General features: G+C 44.0%; 1 protein-coding gene across 1 annotated transcript in view; it reads left to right on the top strand.

Moving 5' to 3' along the window:
• Positions 1 to 20,219, top strand: part of UNC5D (unc-5 netrin receptor D) — a 591,157-nt gene that overhangs the window by 504,143 nt on the left and 66,795 nt on the right. Inside the window, exons 9-11 of the mRNA XM_032618440.1 lie at positions 9,753 to 9,938; positions 13,958 to 14,335; positions 19,509 to 19,593. Coding sequence (XP_032474331.1) covers positions 9,753 to 9,938; positions 13,958 to 14,335; positions 19,509 to 19,593 — 649 coding nt within the window. The remainder of the gene's footprint in view (positions 1 to 9,752; positions 9,939 to 13,957; positions 14,336 to 19,508; positions 19,594 to 20,219) is intronic.

The following is a 20,219-nucleotide window of genomic DNA, read 5'->3' on the forward strand; positions in this document are numbered from 1 at the left end:
GTGTAAACATAACTTCTAACTGGAAAAGCAAACAATTTGTGTGACTCACTTTATTACGATATTTGCTTTATTGTAGTGGTCTGGAACTGAACCTATAATATCTTTGAGTTATGCCTGTAGTCAGATTTAGCCAAAGAGTAGGGTCCCTATGGATGAGAAATGGGCAAAAGCAGTTGAAAAATAGAATGGGGCAGAGCAGAAAGTGTCTTGAGCTGTAAGGAAAGTCCCTGTTGGAGTGAACTCACACCTACTAGAGAGTTATTGAAAGGTCAGTGCCAGAACCGTGTTTGGAGAGAGTAATCCATGTGTAAAGTGGTTCAGGGTGAACAAAGACTGGGGCCTCGGTACCAGGTAAGATGAGACTGTGCAATGTGGGTGCCTCCCGTTGAAACGGAGATGTGAGAGGCACTGGGGATCCGATCAGTAAGGCGTGTCAGTGGTCTGGGGAAGGGGTCTATGGAAAGAAGAGGAAAGATGACTCTCCGTCTCAAGCCTGGTCTCTGGTGATGTCATTACTAGAGAAAGGGAATTCAAGAAAAGAAAGTATCTGAAGAGATAAGAATGGTGAATTCATCAATCAGATGACAAATTTGAGATGTTAGCGCAACACATAGTTGCGTGATGGTATTATCCATCGAGCCGGAGGAAATGTTGGATGAGGTCTTCACATACGCGATGAGGCAGGAGATCTTGGTTTGAGACTGTTTGTCATCGGAGGAATAGTTAGTGCTGTCTGCGTGTGAGTGATGATCCGATTAGATGAGCGAAAGGGGCCAAGAACTGAGCTTTAAAGATCTTTATAAAGATCTTTAAAACTGAGCTTTAAAGATCTGAAAGAGGAAATATAATACCTACCCACAAGAAGGAAGGGTAGTTCCTAAACAATAAGAAAAGAGATGTTGGGAGAATCAAATTTAAGGGACTTTTTCTTTCCCCTAGAGGGAGGGTTGGCTATTCTTGTGTTTCTACTGCAGAGCAGTGGAAAAGAATAAGAGAAAAAACATTACTACTAATGGAGTGTTTGAGACCAGTCTTCAAGAGGGAACAGTGGTTTGTGCGAGAGCCAGACTCTAAAAGGGTAAGAGAACAACCAAATAAGACAGAAATAGTGAACGAGTTACACCATTATACAGCCTGGCCATGGGCTTAGACACGTGTAAAAAGAAGTGAAGCAGGTCTGTAGGTTCTGATAGAGGAAAGATCTACAAGATACTGTACGTGGTGGGGGCAAAGAGCAACATACAGGAAAGGAAATATAATTTAGAAATATAAGGATAATAGAATTTTTCGAGTAAACTTGGTAAAAAAAAAAAAAAGGAAATTTACTTTTTTTTCCCTGAAAGATCTCAAAGATACTATCAAGAATGGTTACTTTTATTTTTTTCAATTTTATTTATTTTTTTTATTGGAGTATAGTTCATTTACAATGTTGTGTTAATTTCAGGTGGACAGCAAAGTGATTCAGTTATATATACATATATATCAGGTTTTTATCATATTCTTTTCCCTTATAGGTTATTACAAAATATTGAGTAGAGTTCCCTGTGCTATACAGTAGGTCCTTGTTGGTTATCTGTTTTATATGTAGTAGTGTGTATATGTTAATCCCAAACTGCTAATTTATCCCTCCTCCCCTTCCCCCTTTGGTAACCATAAATTTGTTTTCTATGTCTGTGGGTTTATTTCTCTTTGGTATATAAGTTCATTTGTATCCTTTTTTTTTTTTTTTAGATTCCACATATAAGCGATATCATATGGTATTATATGTCTTTCTCTGTCTGGCTTAGTTGGAGGATAAATTTTCTCTTGGTGTAGTGTAACTTTTTATAGTTCCTAAAACATTTTCTCATCATATGCATGTATTCTATTTATTCTTTTGTTTCAGCAGGACAGAGGTTAAGTGGTTAGGGAAATTATGGAACATGGATCACGAAAGGTTCAATGTTAAGAACAAATGCTTTGGGCTTCCCTGGTGGCGCAGTGGTTGAGAGTCCGCCTGCCGATGCAGGGGACACGGGTTCGTGCCCCGGTCTGGGAGGATCCCACATGCCGCGGAGCGGTTGGGCCCGTGAGCCATGGCCACCGAGCCTGCGCATCCGGAGCCTGTGCTCCACAACGGGAGAGGCCACAGCGGTGAGAGGCCCGCGTACCGAAAAAAAAAAAAAAAAGCTTTAAGTTCTCTTCAACAAAGAGCTAAGGATTTCGTGGATGTGAAAAGATACTGCATCTTTGCAAGGTTTATCAGAGTCGGGAGAAGGATTTGGGTGGGAGGTGATTAGGGAGACCAGGCTGTGTCTGCAGGCAGAAGGCAAGGCTCATGTGTGGAGGCAGAGCTGAAAGATGCAAGGCCGAAAGGGAATAATGAACGAAGCCGGGCCCCCGCAGACGCAGGAGAGGGCGGAACGGAGCTGGCCTGACACAGAGGAGCAGCTGTTCAGGGAACAGGGAAAAGGAAAGGAAAAACGTGGGAAGGAGCAGAGGAATTCTGAGTTGTGGAGGAGGGAACTCACATAGGAGGGCCTCTGTTTTTTCAACTAGAAAAGGGGCCAGTGAGAAGCAGCGGTGTTGAAGAAAGGAAACAAAGTTCAGAGTAACTGTTTTGATGAAAAGCGTTATTTGGTCATAGGACATGAATACAATAATCACTCGGCTGCAAGGAAGGCCCCGGTGAGTTTGCAAAGCATCGGATTTTTGATGATACCCACCAGTCTAGTTGGTGAGTTTCTCCAGCGGGGCAAGTTGACCTCAGTGCAGGGAGCCACCCTCTAATGGTTAAGCTATTTGGGAGTGAAGACAGGTGGGTGTCCAAATGCTGCCTTGGCCATTTTCTCATGGCAAAGCCTTGAGCAAGTCTCTATCTTATCTGCACCTAAGTCATCGTCGTGAAAGAGGAAATATAATACCTACCTCAATAGACTTGGTTGTGAGGATGAGAATGTGATCACACCTGTAGCTCTCAGAGAAGCGAACACAAGCTTAGTGCTCCTTCACCGGGCTACCCTTGCCAGCAAGAGGTATTGCCGCCGAAATTCGGCCTGTACACACTGGTGCCGGGTGAAATCTCAGAGACAGAGTTTGGGATGAAATAGAAAGAGCGAGCTTTTTTGCTCTGGCAGGCAAAGGGGACCACAACGGGCTAAGGCCCTCAAGCCTGTGTGTCCCGCCCTGGAGGGGGCAGTGAGGAGTTTTATAGTAGTGGTTCAAGGAGCAGGGCGTGATCAGCTCGTGGTCGTCCTTCGGATCGGCTGGTGGTGAGGTAATTGGGAGTCAGCTTCATCAACCTTCTGGTTCCAACCGGTCTAGGGTCTGTGTTCTTGTGGGCAGCAGTCTTCATCTGGTGGTGGTCTACTTCCTATAAAAGCAATTTAGGAATATGTGTCAGGCCTTTATCTGTATCTTTCAGGGAACTGGGAGTTCTGCTATGTGGCAGAATTATCATCTAAATTGTTTCCAGTTCCCCAGCCCAACAGCTATTCTTTATTTCTACATCTTAACGTTGCCCAATCATTAACTTTGGAGTCGAACTTTTACTTCAGAAGACAAGGACACAGGGGCTGGTACACGGTTTCAGTATCAGGCAGTGTGACCAGGACAGAGGTTAACAGCTGAATAGGGAATGAGCCAGAGAATCGATTCTGGAGCCAACTGCCTTGGATTGAATCCCAGCTCTGCTACTTACCAATCGTGAGGCTTTGGGCAAGGCAAGTGATTTTCTGGCCTCAGTTTACACATTTAAATGGGCACATTTTTACAAGGTTGTTGGAAGGATTAAAATGAGTTAATAAGTGTAAAGTAGTAGAACAGTGCCTTGCACGTAGCAAGTGCTATTTAAAAATGTGCTGCTGTTGTTATTAGTGACAACAGTAACGAGGTTTTGGAGGATGGCAAGTTGGAAAAGCGAGATGGTGATTGGTGACGGGATTTTGAGAGTCCAAGCAATGCAGATATAATCGGAATTGCTTACCATGGTTGACCATAGCTGACCATTTAAAAGCTATTTTCTGATGTGTTAAAGAAAAAAATGGTGCTTCTCAATGACAGCAAGTATAAACAACTCGAACAATAATTTGTTATGTTTCCGCGTGCAATTAAATACTTGGGTACATCACTCTGTATCTACATAGCACTGCCTGTGCTGGGAGGAGGGACTGGTCCAGAGATGGCTGTTTCCCGGGAGCCCAGCACAGCAGCTGGTTCTTTAGCCTCCTATTTATTTTGCCTCTCTCAGCCCTCTCTTTGTGAATATTTATAGTGTTAATTCCTTAGTAATTCACTGCCTCTCATGTATGCCAATTCAAGTTGCTGAGGTTTTCTTTCCCCCTGAAATGGGAGCAGTGGTCACTTTATAATATCTAATGAGATAAAACAGAATAGCTTTTTTTTTTTTTTTTTTTTTTTTTTTTTTTGCGGTACGCGGGCCCCTCACTGTTGTGGCCTCTCCCGTTGCAGAGCACGGGCTCCGGACACGCAGGCTCGGCGGCCATGGCTCACGGGCCCAGCCGCTCCGCGGCATGTGGGATCTTCCCGGGACTGGGGCACGAACCGTGTCCCCTGCATCGGCAGGCGGACTCTCAACCACTGCGCCACCAGGGAAGCCCTAGCATATTGTTTTTTAACTTTTATTTTACCATTGGAGTATAGTTGATTAACAATGTTGTGATAGTTTCAGGTGTACAGCAAAGTGATTCAGTTATACGTATACATGGATCTATTCTTTTTCAAATTCCTTTCCCATTTAGGTTGTTACAGAATATTGAGCAGAGTTCCCTGTGCTATACAGTAGGTCATTGTTGGTTATCCGTTTTAAATATAGCAGTGTGTACATGTCAGTCCCAAACTCCCTAACTATATGTCCTGAAAGGTATTTTGTTGTGCTCCTTTGTTCATTTGATGTACCTATCTGATCCTGTGAAACAGACTCTAATCTGATACGTAGTTAACCTCATAACATGGGAATTGAGCTAAATTTCCATAACTAAGTGGCATTAATATGTTCTTCCAGTGAGAGTCCTGTGGAGAGTGGCAGGCAAGCTAAGTAAAGAGCCCTTCGCTTTATTCCTTTGGGGACATAAGTTACTGTGAATGACTAGGTGTGATAATAATTCATGAAGACAGGAACTTGCTAATACCCAGTCCTTGAACTCTGAAGTTCGAAGGGGCTTTGAAAGGTCACTTAGCCTTTCTCGCCAACTTTGCCCAAAAATGAAATAACCGCAGACTACTGTCAAGCGACGCTGGTTTTCAGAGCCTCTGAAAGGAGATTTCATAAGCTCCCTCAGAAATAGTGTGGCTTTTTTTAACAACCCTCCTTGTAGAAAAGGTCATTTTAATATCTAAGCAGAGTCCAAGTGCTATAACAAAAGGCCATGTCCTCCTTTTCAGCCCTCGTTAGAGCTGGTGGAGAGCTCCTTACTAGCCTCATCGTAAAATGAAGGTTCGCTGGGCACCTACTGTGGCCTCTTCTTAGAGCAACGCTTCATGCGTGAAAGAGCCCCGCACAAGCCACTTTCTAGTTCTCCTTTCTCCAGGCCCAATGAACCCGTAAACATTTCCTTTCCAGGGTCCTAGCTTCCAACTATTAATCTTTGTAGCCTTTCTCTGTAGATGTTTCACACTCCTTCCAGCAGTGAACAGATTCCTCTGTAGTTTCCGACTAACTTGGAATATAAGAGATTTCCCAGTCCTTGTTTTTTTCTTTTTGTTTTCTTTAGCCTATAGATTACACACAAGTTTTTCTACCACATGTTGTCTCCTTCTGAGCTTGGCCTAAAACTTTCACAACTCTCGGAGAGAGGAAAATAGGGATGAAGACACAGGAGAGACATCAATCACACGTTGATAGGTAAACAGAAATTCAGAGAAGAGTACCCTACGCCCACAAAAGGCAGGATAGCCTGATCAGGCAGGGGGTATCAAGGCTTTTGTTCAAAATCACTTGGAGGAAACAAACCAGCACCACATGAGTATGAGAGCAAGCAGACAGGTATAGACATGTATGTGTGTGGACGTAAAGGAAAAAGAGGGTCTCTGGGGCAGGGCTTCTACAATCAACCTCAGACCGGGATCTCTTTCCTACCTCTCTTCCCGCAGTCTGAGACCAGGCAAGCGATCAACAAACAGTCGCGCAATGATTCAAGGCAAGTTTCTGTGGGAAATGATAGAGATAGAACTGCTTGTGAAGAACTTAAAGCAGTTATACAGAATGCGCGGGCAGTCAGATCATTAACCATCAGAAGATCCAAAAAGAGTTCTAGGAACCGTAAGTGACAGAAGAGTTTAGAAAACCGTGGGTTGGCAGGGTTGGCTGGATTGGCCAGGACAGAGTCACTTTCTTGGAGGACGAGGCCCTGCGCTGGCACCTGACAGATGGGTAGGGCCTGGATGCCCAGTGGTATGGGGGGCACAGGGCAATGACCCGTCATTATAATCTGAAAGGTGCACGGGGCTTTTCGCTAGCAGAGGTCCACCTAGCCGGTAGGTTAACGACCGTTGAATCCGGGGTGTAGGCAGTGTGGAGTGCAGGAGTGCAGGGCTGGATGTGGAGAAAGCGTTCCAGTCCTGGGAAGAGCCTGCACCCTGTGGGCATGTGACTGGAGCAGCTCCCCTGGGAAGGAGCCAGCAGTGGCTTCTGACGTTCTGACGAGAGCTGGGAAGTGCTCACGTACGCGCACGCACTCAGTCTTGGGGTGATTCTGCAGTGGCACCCCTCCAAGTGCCCATGTGCTCACAGACACCTGCACCCAGCCTTCCCCTTCTCCCGTGAAACTGTGGTGAAAAACGTGGAACTAAACCTCAGGTTCTCCTGGGGCCTGTCCTGCACACACATGAAAAGGGAATCAATTACCTTTGTGAGCACACAGGAACCCTTATAGGGAAACCCACTCTACTGTCCTGGAGAAATAGATTAGAAAATGGTGGGGCAGAGGGGGAAAAGAAAAGAAGAAAGAATGAGGTGAAGTGAAAGCAGATAGATAGAGAAGAGAAAAAAAAAAAGAGGGAAAAGCAGCAGGGTGACCCAACTTGAGAAGAATTTGAGCTATAAGATGACTGATTACATCTCTTGAGACGCGCACACGTGGCCTTTGATGACGTGTCTACCTCTGTAGCTGCACCTGGATACCAGGTCCCATCACCACCTTGGCTTTTATCAGTTTTTAAACAGGAAACAAACTGAGAATATGGACCACATATTAATTCACCCCTGTATCATTTCCGCTGCATGGCTGAGCCTCCACAAGTGTATGTTGACTGAATGAAATTATTAGATCCTGAACCTTCGAATTCCCCGGACAGATTGTTCTTGTAAAATAAGTCCCCCTTTGCTTATCTTTCTGTAGGAGTCCATGGACTTCTGCTTTTAGATCAGACTGTCCCGCCAAGTGCCAGGGTGAGCCTCGTAAGGGAGCAGTGCTCTCCGAACAAACCTCTCTCCCTTCTTTCCCTACCCTATCCCCAAAGTCCCCGTATTCATTTTTAAAAATCCTGTAATTCAGTATTTCATTCTCTTAAGTCAAATACATTCTGCACGTATTCCTGGAAGAGGAAACACAACGAGCTATATCCAACATCCATACCTCCGTCTGAAGGCATAAGTAGGGTCCTTTCCTAAAACAGGACTTGTATCTGGAGGGCAGAGAATTCTGGTTACCTAGGTAGCAAGAGGGTGGACACATAAAGAACAAGATAGGAATCCAGGGGAACAAAGACAGCTTGTTCCTGCTACTTAGTTTTGTTTCCGGATTTCGTGTCCAGTGATGTCCATTTTCAGCAGAAGTACCTTCACCCTGGTTATCCTCTGGCTCCTGGTCCTATTTTAGTACCTGGGAAGCTAAAGATGCCTTTGTGTCTACTTCGCCAACTCAGCAGGAGAGCAGCTGCATTCAGGACACTGTCAGACTCTTGCTCTGTGTGCTCAGTTGCCGAGCAGGTGTCTTCTCCCCAGATACACCTTTTCAGATGGTGGTGTCATCAGTCAGCAGCGCCCAAGGACCTGGAGGGGAGGGGTGGGGGAAGGCTAACTGGTTCCAATCCAAAGTTCTCTCACTGCTCCTGGTACCCTGGCTTGCTGCACCTGTTGTGTTCTGTGTCCTCTCTCTGCTCTAACGATTCCCTCCAAGGAACTTAATTGAGTAGAGGGAGGGTGAGACTGTAAGTGGGGTGATCGCTGCCGTCCTTTCTCCCCACATGACATAGGTAGACATTTGGGGTTGGTATCAATCATCATCCCCATAGTTCTGGGTGTCTAGGGAAGACCACCACCAATGCCCCATCCCTCTCCCTCTCCCATTTGGTCCATCATGAAGTTGAACTAAAGCCTAAATCACACCCTGTTTCTCCATACCTCCCAGGCTCTTGTGGTTACGAAAAGTGTCTGATAATCCTCTGACCTTTCAGTTACTGTTCTTTGGGATGACTGTGTTCTTCTCCTCACGAATTATTTTTATGTGTTGACCGCCCTATTACTGAACCGGTTCTGCTTGATTTCCTTGTTCCCTCTTGAATTTGGTGGCGCCTTATTTTATAGTCCACTAACTTCGTTGAAAATAAATGGACTTGTATGGTTAGTATTACTCAGTCGGTAACGTAAGTACCATATTAGGGTGCAGTGAATGCGGAGTGAGTGCCGTGCAACTACAAGGTAAATATATGATGGGTTTATTTTATCTGCTAAGCCCAAAAGGGGTGACATAGTAATTACTTTTGGACCTGTTAAGTATACCTACTGCATAATCTGTAGGGAAATCAATTACGTAGTTAGTACTTGCCACCTTCCATTTTTACACGTTTTTAAGGTTATGTGGTCTTGGGTAAATGTCATGCTGAGTTGCAGTAGCCGTTATGAATCTCTTCCGGAATGAACCACACCCAGTGTACATCTAGCAAAAGGGTTGGGAAGCAGCTACAGCTTACCTTGGGGTATGGGGAGACACCCACCATCTAAATTCAAACTAACGCTTTTATTTTTGCTTTGCCCATGCATTCAATAGGATGGAGTAGGAGAGGTATGGGAGAAACAGCATGTGCCCTCTCAGAGACCAGTCCTCTTCCACAAAAAAAAGTATTAGAGTCGAGCGTCTAGTTGGTGCCAGAAAACATTTACTGTGGACATAAGAGCGCCTGGGACCAAACCCTTTTCATACCTCACAACAGAAAGTCGCTCATAATGATTGTAAATACCCTGATGTCTGTCACTATTCTGATGAACTGAGTGACGTGCCAAAGCTCAAGTTCATACTTGTGAGCTCTGGTCTCCTCTCTCGACTCATAGACTACGCGTTACCCTCTCACCCTAGAGCGCTCTCTGTGAGTGCATGCGCCCCAGGTCATAGACAAGCAGAGCAATTCACCTGTATTTTGTCATTGTACGTGGGTCTCGTGTCTTCCAACAAAAATAAAATATAAAAAATACTTGGCAGGGCAACAGGACGTCCTAAACCAAGCAAATTAAGGAGTTGCCTGTTTTTCCTTGAAAAATATATTCTTTGCAAAATTGATTCTGTTCCAGATTCCATTATGTGGTGAGCTACCTTAATGCAGTTACGTTATTTGACTAGCATCCCTTTGATTTATACAAGGTCTTCTAGAAACATGATTATTGTGTGAAAGAGAGTCCAGCTCGCAGCTAGCTACATTTGTCATTTCGTCTGATCAGTATCTCCCAAAATTCCGATAACATTTCATTCTGTGTCCCGGGGTGGGTCTTTGGCCCTGTGCCCATGTTGGCCATTTAGAATTTCTCTTGTGTCTTTCAGGCATTGAGAATGCCAGCGACATCGCTTTGTACTCAGGCTTGGGCGCTGCGGTCGTGGCCGTCACAGTCCTGGTCGTCGGCATCACGCTTTACAGACGGAGCCAGAGTGACTACGGCGTGGACGTCATCGACTCTTCTGCATTGACAGGTGGCTTCCAGACCTTCAACTTCAAAACAGTCCGTCAAGGTCAGCGGCATAGGGCCCCCCAACGCTGCGTCCCCAGGACCATAGACTACATTCACGCAGGACCCTGGCGCTCTTTGGTCCTGTGTGAGGGTAGCTCTTGGCACTGGGAGCCGCTACCAAATTGCCTTCACTCCTTAGGACACCAGGTTCGATGGAGGAGTCTGCCCGAGTCCTTGGCTGCTGTGAGGATCAGTGGGTCTCGATTTACTCCTACCGACGTTTTATATGAGGCATCTCATTTAAATCTTTGATATGTAGTGAGCCTAACAAGTTATTTTATCTCAGATCACCCAACTTTCTATCTTAACCAGCCTGCTTTGGGGATGTATATTTAGTTAACGAAAGTACTGCTTATTCAAGGCTAAGGGCCAACGACTATACCAGACATATTTATTACACCACTTATTAGGTGGAGTTATTTTTGTGGCTTCTATTTTAAAGAAGTAAAAGGATTTTCAAGGATCTCTGATGGGCCAGTTAGCCAGGGAAAAAATGAAATTCCCAGCCTAAATGACTCTGCTGTTGCCAAGTTAAGGTGGTCTTTTGTTGTGGGGAAAGAAAATGTATCATGTCAAACTACAGCAATATTCATTTTTAAAACACAGAGTCATTTAATTCTCTTATCTGAACCACTCTATTCCTGATTGGGAGATGGGGGTGAGGCGGATGGCTTTTATTTTACAAAATGAAATTGTCTCGCTTCCATGGATGAAGTTTTCTACCTTGACCCTCGTGGTCAACATTGTCACTTTTATCTCTGTTTACTGCTTGTCAGTAGCAGCTGCAGCACACAAGAAGTCTCACTGCTTGGCAGGGATGGAGTAGGGACAGGACGGCGAAGCAGGAACCCAAGCAGACTAGAAATTGGGAGATGGCCGGGAGAGACAGGATGCGTGACTGCTTACCACTCACTTCTGGCACCTCGGCTTCAGGTCCGGGTCTGAGTCTGGTTGACCTCAGATGAGAACACATCCCCTCAATGTGGTTATAGAGCTTAGTATATAGGATTTAATTAGAAATACATCCAGTGAAGAACTCACCTTTTTTTAAATTTATTTATTTCTTTTTATTTGGGGCTGTGTTGGGTCTTTGTTGCTGCGCGTGGACTTTCTCTCGTTGCGGTGAGCGGGGGCTACTCTTCGTTGCGGTGCGCGGGCTTCTCATCGCGGTGGCTTCTCTTATCGAGGAGCACGGGCTCTAGGCACGCGGGCTTCAGTAGTTGTGGCATGCAGGCTCAGTTGTGGCTCGCGGGCTCTAGAGTGCACGCTCAGTAGTTGTGGCGCACGGGCTTAGTTGCTCCGCGGCATGTGGGATCTTCCCGGACCAGGGCTCGAACCCATGTCCCCTGCATTGGCAGGTGGATTCTTAACCACTGCGCCCCCAGGGAAGCCCAAGAGCTGATCTTCGTAGTGTGTAAGAAACTAGAACTGTATTTCCATCAAATCATAAGATATCAACGTCTTTGACCCTAACACTTGAAAAATAGAGACTATACACTAGTGTGAGAGGTAGCTTTGTGTACGACTTTGAAATCAGATAGACTTGAATCCAGAATTGCTGTAGGACCTAGTTAATCAATTATGCTCTCTCAGCCTCAATTCTTATAGCTATAAAGGGGGGATACTAACATCTATCTCAAGGGGTTCTTGTAAGGATGAAACCACCTGGAATAACGTGGGTCATAAACCCTTGGCTTATGGAAGGGACTCAGTAAATGCAGTGAGTATCGTTCTAGAAGCCAGTTGTTTCCTCTTACCTTGGTACAGGACACCAGTGAGTTCCATAGAGCACCAGGCAGCATGTGAGAGGAGTGGGTCCCTGACCTGAACATTTTGGGGAAGGCTGACTTGTATAAGTCGAAACACATCTCGTTAGGGTGACGCTTCTCAGGTTGTACTTGCACTGTGAATTTCTAGGAGAGGATGTAACCTTTCCAAAGTTACTTTACCATTTTCTTTGACCAAGAATTCACAAAACTAGTGATACAAGCAGGAACCCTTTATTAAAATTCTACTCTCCTCCATATTCATGGTGAGGCTACACTGTACACTGATGCTCTGTTGTCTTAGTGACATCCCTTCTTGAACAAATACGGATGGAGCCCCAGCAAGGTGAACTGTGACGCTTAAATAGAATGGCATACGTAGAGTAGATCAGGGACCTCGAAGGACATCCGAAGAAGAACTTGGGGTCACTGGGGGATTGTCCCCGATCAAACTTGAATCAAGTTGGCTGCCAACTTTCTTCAACCGTGGACTCTGTCATATGTATATATTATGATAATCAAGCATTTTAGACTTGAGTCTAACTCTAGGAAATGTTTTTTGCTTCTTGGCTTTACTCTTAAAAGTAGCCAGGGGGCTTCCCTGTTGGTGCGGTGGTTGATGGTCCGCCTGCCGATGCAGGGGACGCGGGTTCGTGCCCCGGTCCGGGAAGATCCCACATGCCGCGGAGCGGCTGGGCCTGTGAGCCGTGGCCGCTGAGCCTGCGCGTCCGGAGCCTGTGCTCCGCAACGGGAGAGGCCACAGCAGTGAGAGGCCCGCATACCGTGTAAAAAAAATGTAGCCAACTCCAGAAGGTAAGACAAAACAGCCATGAGACTCAGAGATATGCTTTTTCAGGTATCTGGCTCCAAACTCTTTTCAGATGTGAGAGGGTTCTTCAGTCCCGCTTCTTGCCCGGGAAAACCATAACCCAGGGTAAGGCCGGTACCTGTAGAGTTCAATGCAGTTCTGTTACAAACCTCAGCTCCTTATTATGTCTGTGTCTTAGTACAAGAGCCTCAAACATGAAAAAAATGCCTCATCAAGGTGCCTTTAGATCTATAAGGTCATTTCATCTCATTTTAAACCTCCTCCTCTATGATTTTGGATTCTTAGAGCATCAGAACAAGGAGGTGGGAGAAGTCAGGGTTATAGATTTCCTGCTGGCATTGTTACAAATTATGAAAATGGAAAAACAATAGAGGCTAATACGCTATGGCCTGCCATTGCAACATTTTCAAAAATATCATACTTGAAACAGTTTTGTCAAGCCCCAGAGGAAAACGGTTTAATATGGTTTGGGTTTCAATTTGAGATATCACATTGACGGACTAATATGGGTGGGAAGTTTGGAACTGAGGGTTATTTTGTTATTTACTAATAAATGAGATTACTTCATCACAAGAAAATGTCACAGCATTTCTTTTTTGATACTTGGCAAAAAAAAAAAATATATATTGGTAAGTCCCAATAGATGAGAAGGTCCAGTTTCTCATGTTTTTGTAAGGATTATTTTTCTCCATTTGTTTTGAGTCAGAAAGGAAGTCGTTCTAAGATGCTCCCCGTGTGGAATCTGAGTCTCCTATCCCTGTGTGGTACCCTCTTAGCCTCTCAGAGTGACATACATACTCTTAGAGCCAATTGACTACTCAGACATGGAACAGTTTGAGAAGTCCCCTGACCCTTTTGCTCCGAGGACACATCATGTCCTCCCTCAGCCCCAGAAACTACCCAGAATCCCACGTGAGACGTGCCGGCACCCACCCCACCTCGGTTATAAACAGCAGCCCCTCGTCACCATGCTGTGTCATCTCTTGCCATTTAAAATGAACAGATGTTACTTTTGCTCCAAACTAGCTTCCAAAACAGCTTTTTTTCCTTTTTTATTTTTTGGAAGCTTCTCTTTGCCAGTTAAAATAATCCCATAAACCATCATACCTGAGTGAGTTGCCTGGTGGAGTGCCAGAAATACTTGTTTTGAAAAGATGATGGCATGTAAAGAACTCTGGGAAGTGATGCATTTGGTCAGTGGCGTCCAGGGAATTGACTGTGAAAGCCAAATCTCCTGATTCCAAGGCTCTGGGAACTCATGATCAGCCCGTTAGAGGTGCTTTAGATGCCCAGGGTGGGTCTGAAGGGCTAGGCTTGACCGGAGCAGCTGGCGAGCCTTTGTCGTGCAGTTAGGAGAAGCAGATGTAAAGTCCTAACTGTGACGCTTTCCGGTTTCTGAGTGACAGATCAATCTTCTTTAACCAGGTAACTCCCTGCTCTTGAATTCCTCCATGCAACCAGACCTAACAGTAAGCCGAACATACAGTGGGCCCATCTGTCTACAGGACCCCCTGGACAAGGAACTCATGACGGAGTCCTCACTCTTTAACCCTTTGTCGGACATCAAAGTCAAAGTGCAGAGCTCATTCATGGTTTCCCTGGGAGTGTCTGAGAGAGCTGAGTACCACGGCAAGAATCATTCCGGGACTTTTCCCCATGGAAACAACCGCAGCTTCACTACAGTGCATCCCAGAAATAAAACACCCTACGTCCAAAATCTGTCATCACTTCCTACAAGGACAGAACTGAGGACCACTGGTGTCTTTGGCCATTTAGGAGGACGCTTGGTAATGCCAAATACAGGTGGGTGGTAAGTGTGCGTTTGTGTATTTTCTCGCGTTTGTTTGAACGTGTTATATTTACATAATGATGTCCCGTAAGATTCATTTATAAGACGTTGACTGTTCCCATGTCAGAGTGACAAACACCGTGGCTCCATAAGTTGGCTTGATTTACACGGCAAACCAGAACCAGCACTGAGATTAGATTTTGCCATCTTCATCTCAGCATGGGCCGTACACTCCATCAGATGCTCTGTTAGGGTTGACGGCTATATTGGCTCAAAAGCTTTGGGTGGTCCCCAGAGTTTAAGCCCCCTTGAAATATATTTCCTAGAACGTGATCAGGAAGCACTGAAAACGTTCTTTGACATGACTGAAAAATACCATTTTTATAGCGAAGCATGGTTTACGCTCTAGTCGATAATTTACTGCAGTGACACTCAAACTTCCTCAGTAACTGACCTAATAAACACCATCGGTGTCTGTCAGCCTTACTGTAATGTTGCTTTATGATGCGCAGTGATGAGGGTTCCTCGTGGGGTTGCTCTTTTGAATTCAAACTTCAGATCCACGGCCATATAGTTCTCAAGAGTGTTTTCTTCCTTTGGGTTGGAAGATTTTCTTGATGTTTTGACAAGGTGTACAGCCCAGGTCACTTTGAAAATGACACCGTACCTATAGATTAGTCTTCAGAGTTGCCATCTAAGACCTAACTAACTGGATGGAGGAAGAGAGCCATCTCTCCTCCGATTTCCGAGCAATGAGATTTAGGGAGTGCTCTGAATCATCACTGTTGGCTGAGAGGAAAGGGAATATATCAGATCTGCAAGTGTTGTTAAAGAACTGGCTAGCATTGAGTCAGGACCAGCAGGGCCTTGGCAGATTTCTCTGTAGGGGAGAACCAACCCACCTAAAATATCAAACATTTTCTCTTATACAATGAATTCTGTAGTAGAACTAGTCTGATGCTACCATTCCACTAACTGACCATCTAAGTAGCTTAGTGACTTGCGCCTGCAATTTGTTTCAAGCTGATGATTGTTTGGTTTTCGTAGATCAATCGCTTCCTTAAAAACTTCATTTCAGGCAAATAGCCCTCCAGTGCAGCCCCAGTGATGATTTTGTTTTCTAAACTTCCAGTTCTCTAAATCTTCCTCGGTCAGTGTTCTCGGATGTGGTAAGAAAAGTTGTTTAAGTATGTCTGAGTGTCAATGTGTGATGCCTTCCGCCTGGTGAGATTTGGCAGATAGGAGATTGATGGGACATGAGTAGGCGGCCATATTAACAGGTACTGTTCTTGTAAGAATCTGTAAATTGGAAGTGTGGGATCTGGAAAAGATACGAACCCTGCCCTTTCAAAAAGAAGAGTATATATATATATATATATATATATATATATATATATACACACATCAGAGTTATATGAAGTTGCACGTTGAGTTCGAATACTTTGATTTCCACTTTCTTACCTAGTGCTTGGCACTCAGGTGCCTCTCAGTAGTTACTGGTTGAATAGATTGGCCCACTCTTCTGTCTTCCCATCCTTGTGTGTCTGTGTGTGTACATTTACACACACGTGGAGGAAGTGCCAAGATCAACCCATTTATTGGCCACGTTTGTTTAACGTTCATCGGAGAATGTGAGATGAAATCGCGACGAAACAGATATTTTTCTTGTTTCCCTTCTGACTTGAGAGGCACTTGGGTTGAAAACTCAAAGTTCTGATAGCGTCTCCTGTGATTCCCAAACGGTTCCTCTGTGAAGGCGCATTTTCAGAGCTCTGAACAAGAAGCCCTAGACAAGACTGAAGCTGTTCACTGGGAATGAGTTTGAGGAAAAGTAAGTGTAGGGAATTGAAACATATGCTCTGTTATTTGCAGAACATAAATGTAAAATACGCCCTGGGGAGCTAAAGTATAAAGAAGCAAGGCACAGAAATTAAGTTGTTGTCATCCATCCCAAGTTATTGTGAGGTGCCTGGCAGTGGTCCCCACACTCTCAGAATGATTAGGCAAAACGTGAACGAAAAAACTCAGGTGGTTCTGTTGTTGTCCTATCAAATAAAAGGCTGTCAGGGTAGCAGGTGGAGTTTGGGGGAAAGTAAAGGCTGTCAGGGTAGCAGGTGGAGTTTGGGGGAAAGTAAAGGCTGTCAGGGTAGCAGGTGGAGTTTGGGGGAAAGTACATTTTTCTTTAATCAGAGATAACTCGTGAATGACACGTTGAAAATAGATACGTCTTTAGGGGACCACAGGCATAAAGATTCACAGAGCCATTCACTCTTCATGAGGGGTAACTTGACACAAGCAGTACCACCTCCCATGACCTTTGCCTCTGTGTTTGACTATCTATCTGCCGTTGCTGTATACAATTTACATGTTTGGGTGGGGGGAGGGAAGTATGTTTAAAGGATAATCGTGCGAAATTGTTTAAAGCACCAGTGATCCCGTACATTCAGGTTGAATTTAGGAGTATTATGAATAATGTTTCATTGTAAACACAAGAATTAAGCCGACTTCAAAGGAATGTGATAGGATCTGCTCTACAAACAGCCCTTTCTCAAAAGTCCACACGCATATTTATTCTGACTCGATCTGGGAATTGATTGTCAGGCCCTGATGGTCTGCAGAAAACAGACAGCATGTCTCAAAGCCTGGCTTTTTTTTGCCCCCCTCAAAATATTGAATCCTGTTCATATAGTCAGGCATTGTGCTGTAGAAAAGACAAACTAATCAACATGTCAGAAGGCAAATAAATGATCATTTGGGCTGGCGATCAAACTGACTTCTAAAGGGCGTGAGGGAACTTTCTGTGGCAGTGGAAATGTTCTGTATCTTGAGCTCGATGGTGGTTACATGAGAGTATACATTTGCCCCAAAACTCATCAATTCGTATACCTAACATGGGTCCATTTTTAAGCATGTGAATTATACCCCAAATCAAGGGAAAAAAAGGAAAAGAAAAATGGGAAACGGGAGAACAAAACTCTTATTCTGGGTTAATTGCCTAAGATGGCATTACTTCTTGATGATAACCTCCTGTGCTATTCTGTGTCTAAAAAATAGGGTCCAAATGTCTCTGTTGTCATCATAGTCTAAAAGAGAGGCAACAGAGAGAAACTGCGATGCCAAACTAAATACACAATGTCTAGCGTGTGTTCAAGTTCACATCCACATACGCCGAATATCCTGCATTACAACTTCTGCTCCCCAGCAGGGAAGGATGTAATGGAGACCACTTCATTTGGCAACTACATGTAAGGAAGAATGGGCCATTAAAGGAGGAACCTGATCACAGGCCACCAAGTATGGCAATTACAGTTCTCCTACTGTTGACATAAATGAAAACCCTCGCTGAAAAGCTGTAAGCAAGATTTAAATGGGCCTCATTCCTAGTATTAGTGAAGGATACTGATGGTAACTAGCGTCTTACTGAATAACGTTCATAAATGTGAATCACAAATAACTTGTTTTGCCGAGTCTTGCATTCCTTGGTTCTATAGCAGCTCACAGGCACATAGAAGAATATCGGTAAAGCCTGCCATCTCTAGGTTTAAATTATCATCAGCCACCCAAAAGCTTCCTGGGTGATTACATTAGCTCTAATGAAAGGAGAAAAGGTGAGTGCTGCATTGTTCAAAGAATAGGAGACTACCCTGAGATTTTTATTTTGTAAAGATCTTACTGTGTCTCTATTTCATTTCTTTTTATAGACAAGAAGGTACATTAAAGAGAATCTCTGCCTGCTCTAGACTCTTCCCTCTTGGCCAAAGTGAAATATTTAGTTCACAGCATTCGGGAGGAAAGAGGGGAATTTTCAAATGCAGTGTGATGTGCCCTCCTGTGCCCCCCCCCTTCCCTTCATTATATGATTTTACTGAAGTAAGGCTACTGCGTTTTTTTTCAATTTGACCTTGAATGAATATGGTTAAGTCACCTTTACCCTCTACTAGCTTCTGTTTACAAATATGGGGCCAAATAGTGGCTACACAACAACGTATAAGTTCCTAAGCTTATCCATGCTTTTTCCTTCTCCAGTTTTCTTGACAAAATGCACTACTCCATTGGTCACCTCCCTAAACTGACTTCAAGATGCACCATTTAGAAGACAGTTACACACCAGGCTCTAGCAAAATGTTAGATGGCTCACGCATCATCCCAGATACCTTTTCAGGAAATGAATGGATAGAGACAGAGAAGTACCTTTTGAAATTTTAGAGTCGATTAACTGATAAACTCATATATTCTCAGATATGTTTGATAGTGCCAGGTCTCAGGACACCAAATCTTATAAGAGAATTTTTTAAACGCTAGGCAGACTATTTTTTTAACTTATTTTATTGAAGTATAGTTGACTTACAATGTTGTGTTAACTTCTGCTGTACAGCAAAGTGATTCAGATAAACCATAATGGAAAAGAATATAAATGTGTTATATCACAGGAGATTGAATATAGTTCCCTGTGCTATACAGCAGGGCCTTGTTGTTTATCCATTCCATATGTAATAATTTACATCTGCTAACCCCAAACTTCCAATCCATCCCTCCCCAACCTCAAGTCTGGTTCTCTATGTCTGTGAATCTCTTTCCTAGGTTCATTTGTGTTGTATTTTAGATTCCATATATAAGTTACAGCATATATTTGTGTTTGTCAGACTTACTTTCCTTAGTGTGATAATCTCTAGGTCCATCCATGTTGCTGCAAATGGCGTTATTTCCTTCTTTATGGCTGAGTAATATTCCATTGTATATATGTACCACATCTTCTTTATCCATTCCTCTGTCGATGGACATCTGGGTTGTTTCTCTGTCTTGGCTATTGTAAATAGTGCTGCTGTGAACACTGGGGTGCGTATATCTTTTCAAATTAGAGTTTTGTCCAGATATATGCCCAGGAATGGGATTGCTGGATCATATGGCAACTCTATTTTTAGTTTTCTGGGGAACCTCCATATTGTTTTCCACAATAGCTCCACCAATTTACATTAGGAAGACTTTAAATAAAAAACTAATTTGAGTACACAGTTGACCAATATGCAGTTCTTTATGTCACTTTAGGAAACAATGTCTACGAGGATTGGAATTTCATAAAGTGCTGTGAGGTGGTCCCTCTTTGAGAGCAGCTGTAAGCTGTTCAGCTGAGGTGCTTCAGGATAATTGGAGAATCTACAAATGATTTCTTGGCTTTTTCTGTTTCAGGGGTGAGTTTACTGATACCACATGGCGCCATCCCGGAGGAGAATTCTTGGGAGATTTACATGTCCATCAACCAAGGTGAACCCAGGTAAGAGACAGAGACGGATGGCATATTAATGAGATCTTAAGTATGAAATGGAACTTCTGCAGAAAATCTGAAGTTATTAAGATAATGTGACATGGTGGTGTGTGAAACAGGGAGCTACTTGACTATATAAGTAGTTGCAAAACTGTTGGCTGTCCATTTTGTAGGCAGCTAACCCGAGTCACCCACATCTAGACAGCAGACACTGAAACAGTAAACCCATAGGCAAGGCATAATCAGGGTCGCTCCACAAACAGTGACTGGGTCACAGAGCCTTCCTCTCAAGAGAAGAAAATATCAACCCCTGGAGGTACCCTTTGGTGCTACGCGTTATGAAAATGCAGAGAATAACTGACCTGTGACCTTTTAATATCAACAGAAGACCTGCCCCAAAGCAGTTTCTTAGGCAATATTCCTGAAAGAAAAAAATAGTCTATACTTCAATAGCTTTCAGGTCTGGCAGATTTCAGCAGCATTAAATTCAATTACATGAACAAATACAAATCTTGCCTCATACTCTTAATGAAAGGAGTTGGTTATCTTCCTAGTGCAACTATAATATCTGTAGAAACGTTGCCTGCCTCCACACAAGATAAACCAAACTCCTCTTGAGAAAGCAATTTCTCTTA

Source organism: Phocoena sinus, chromosome 21 (assembly GCF_008692025.1).
Source record: "Phocoena sinus isolate mPhoSin1 chromosome 21, mPhoSin1.pri, whole genome shotgun sequence".
Lineage (NCBI taxonomy): Eukaryota > Metazoa > Chordata > Mammalia > Artiodactyla > Phocoenidae > Phocoena > Phocoena sinus.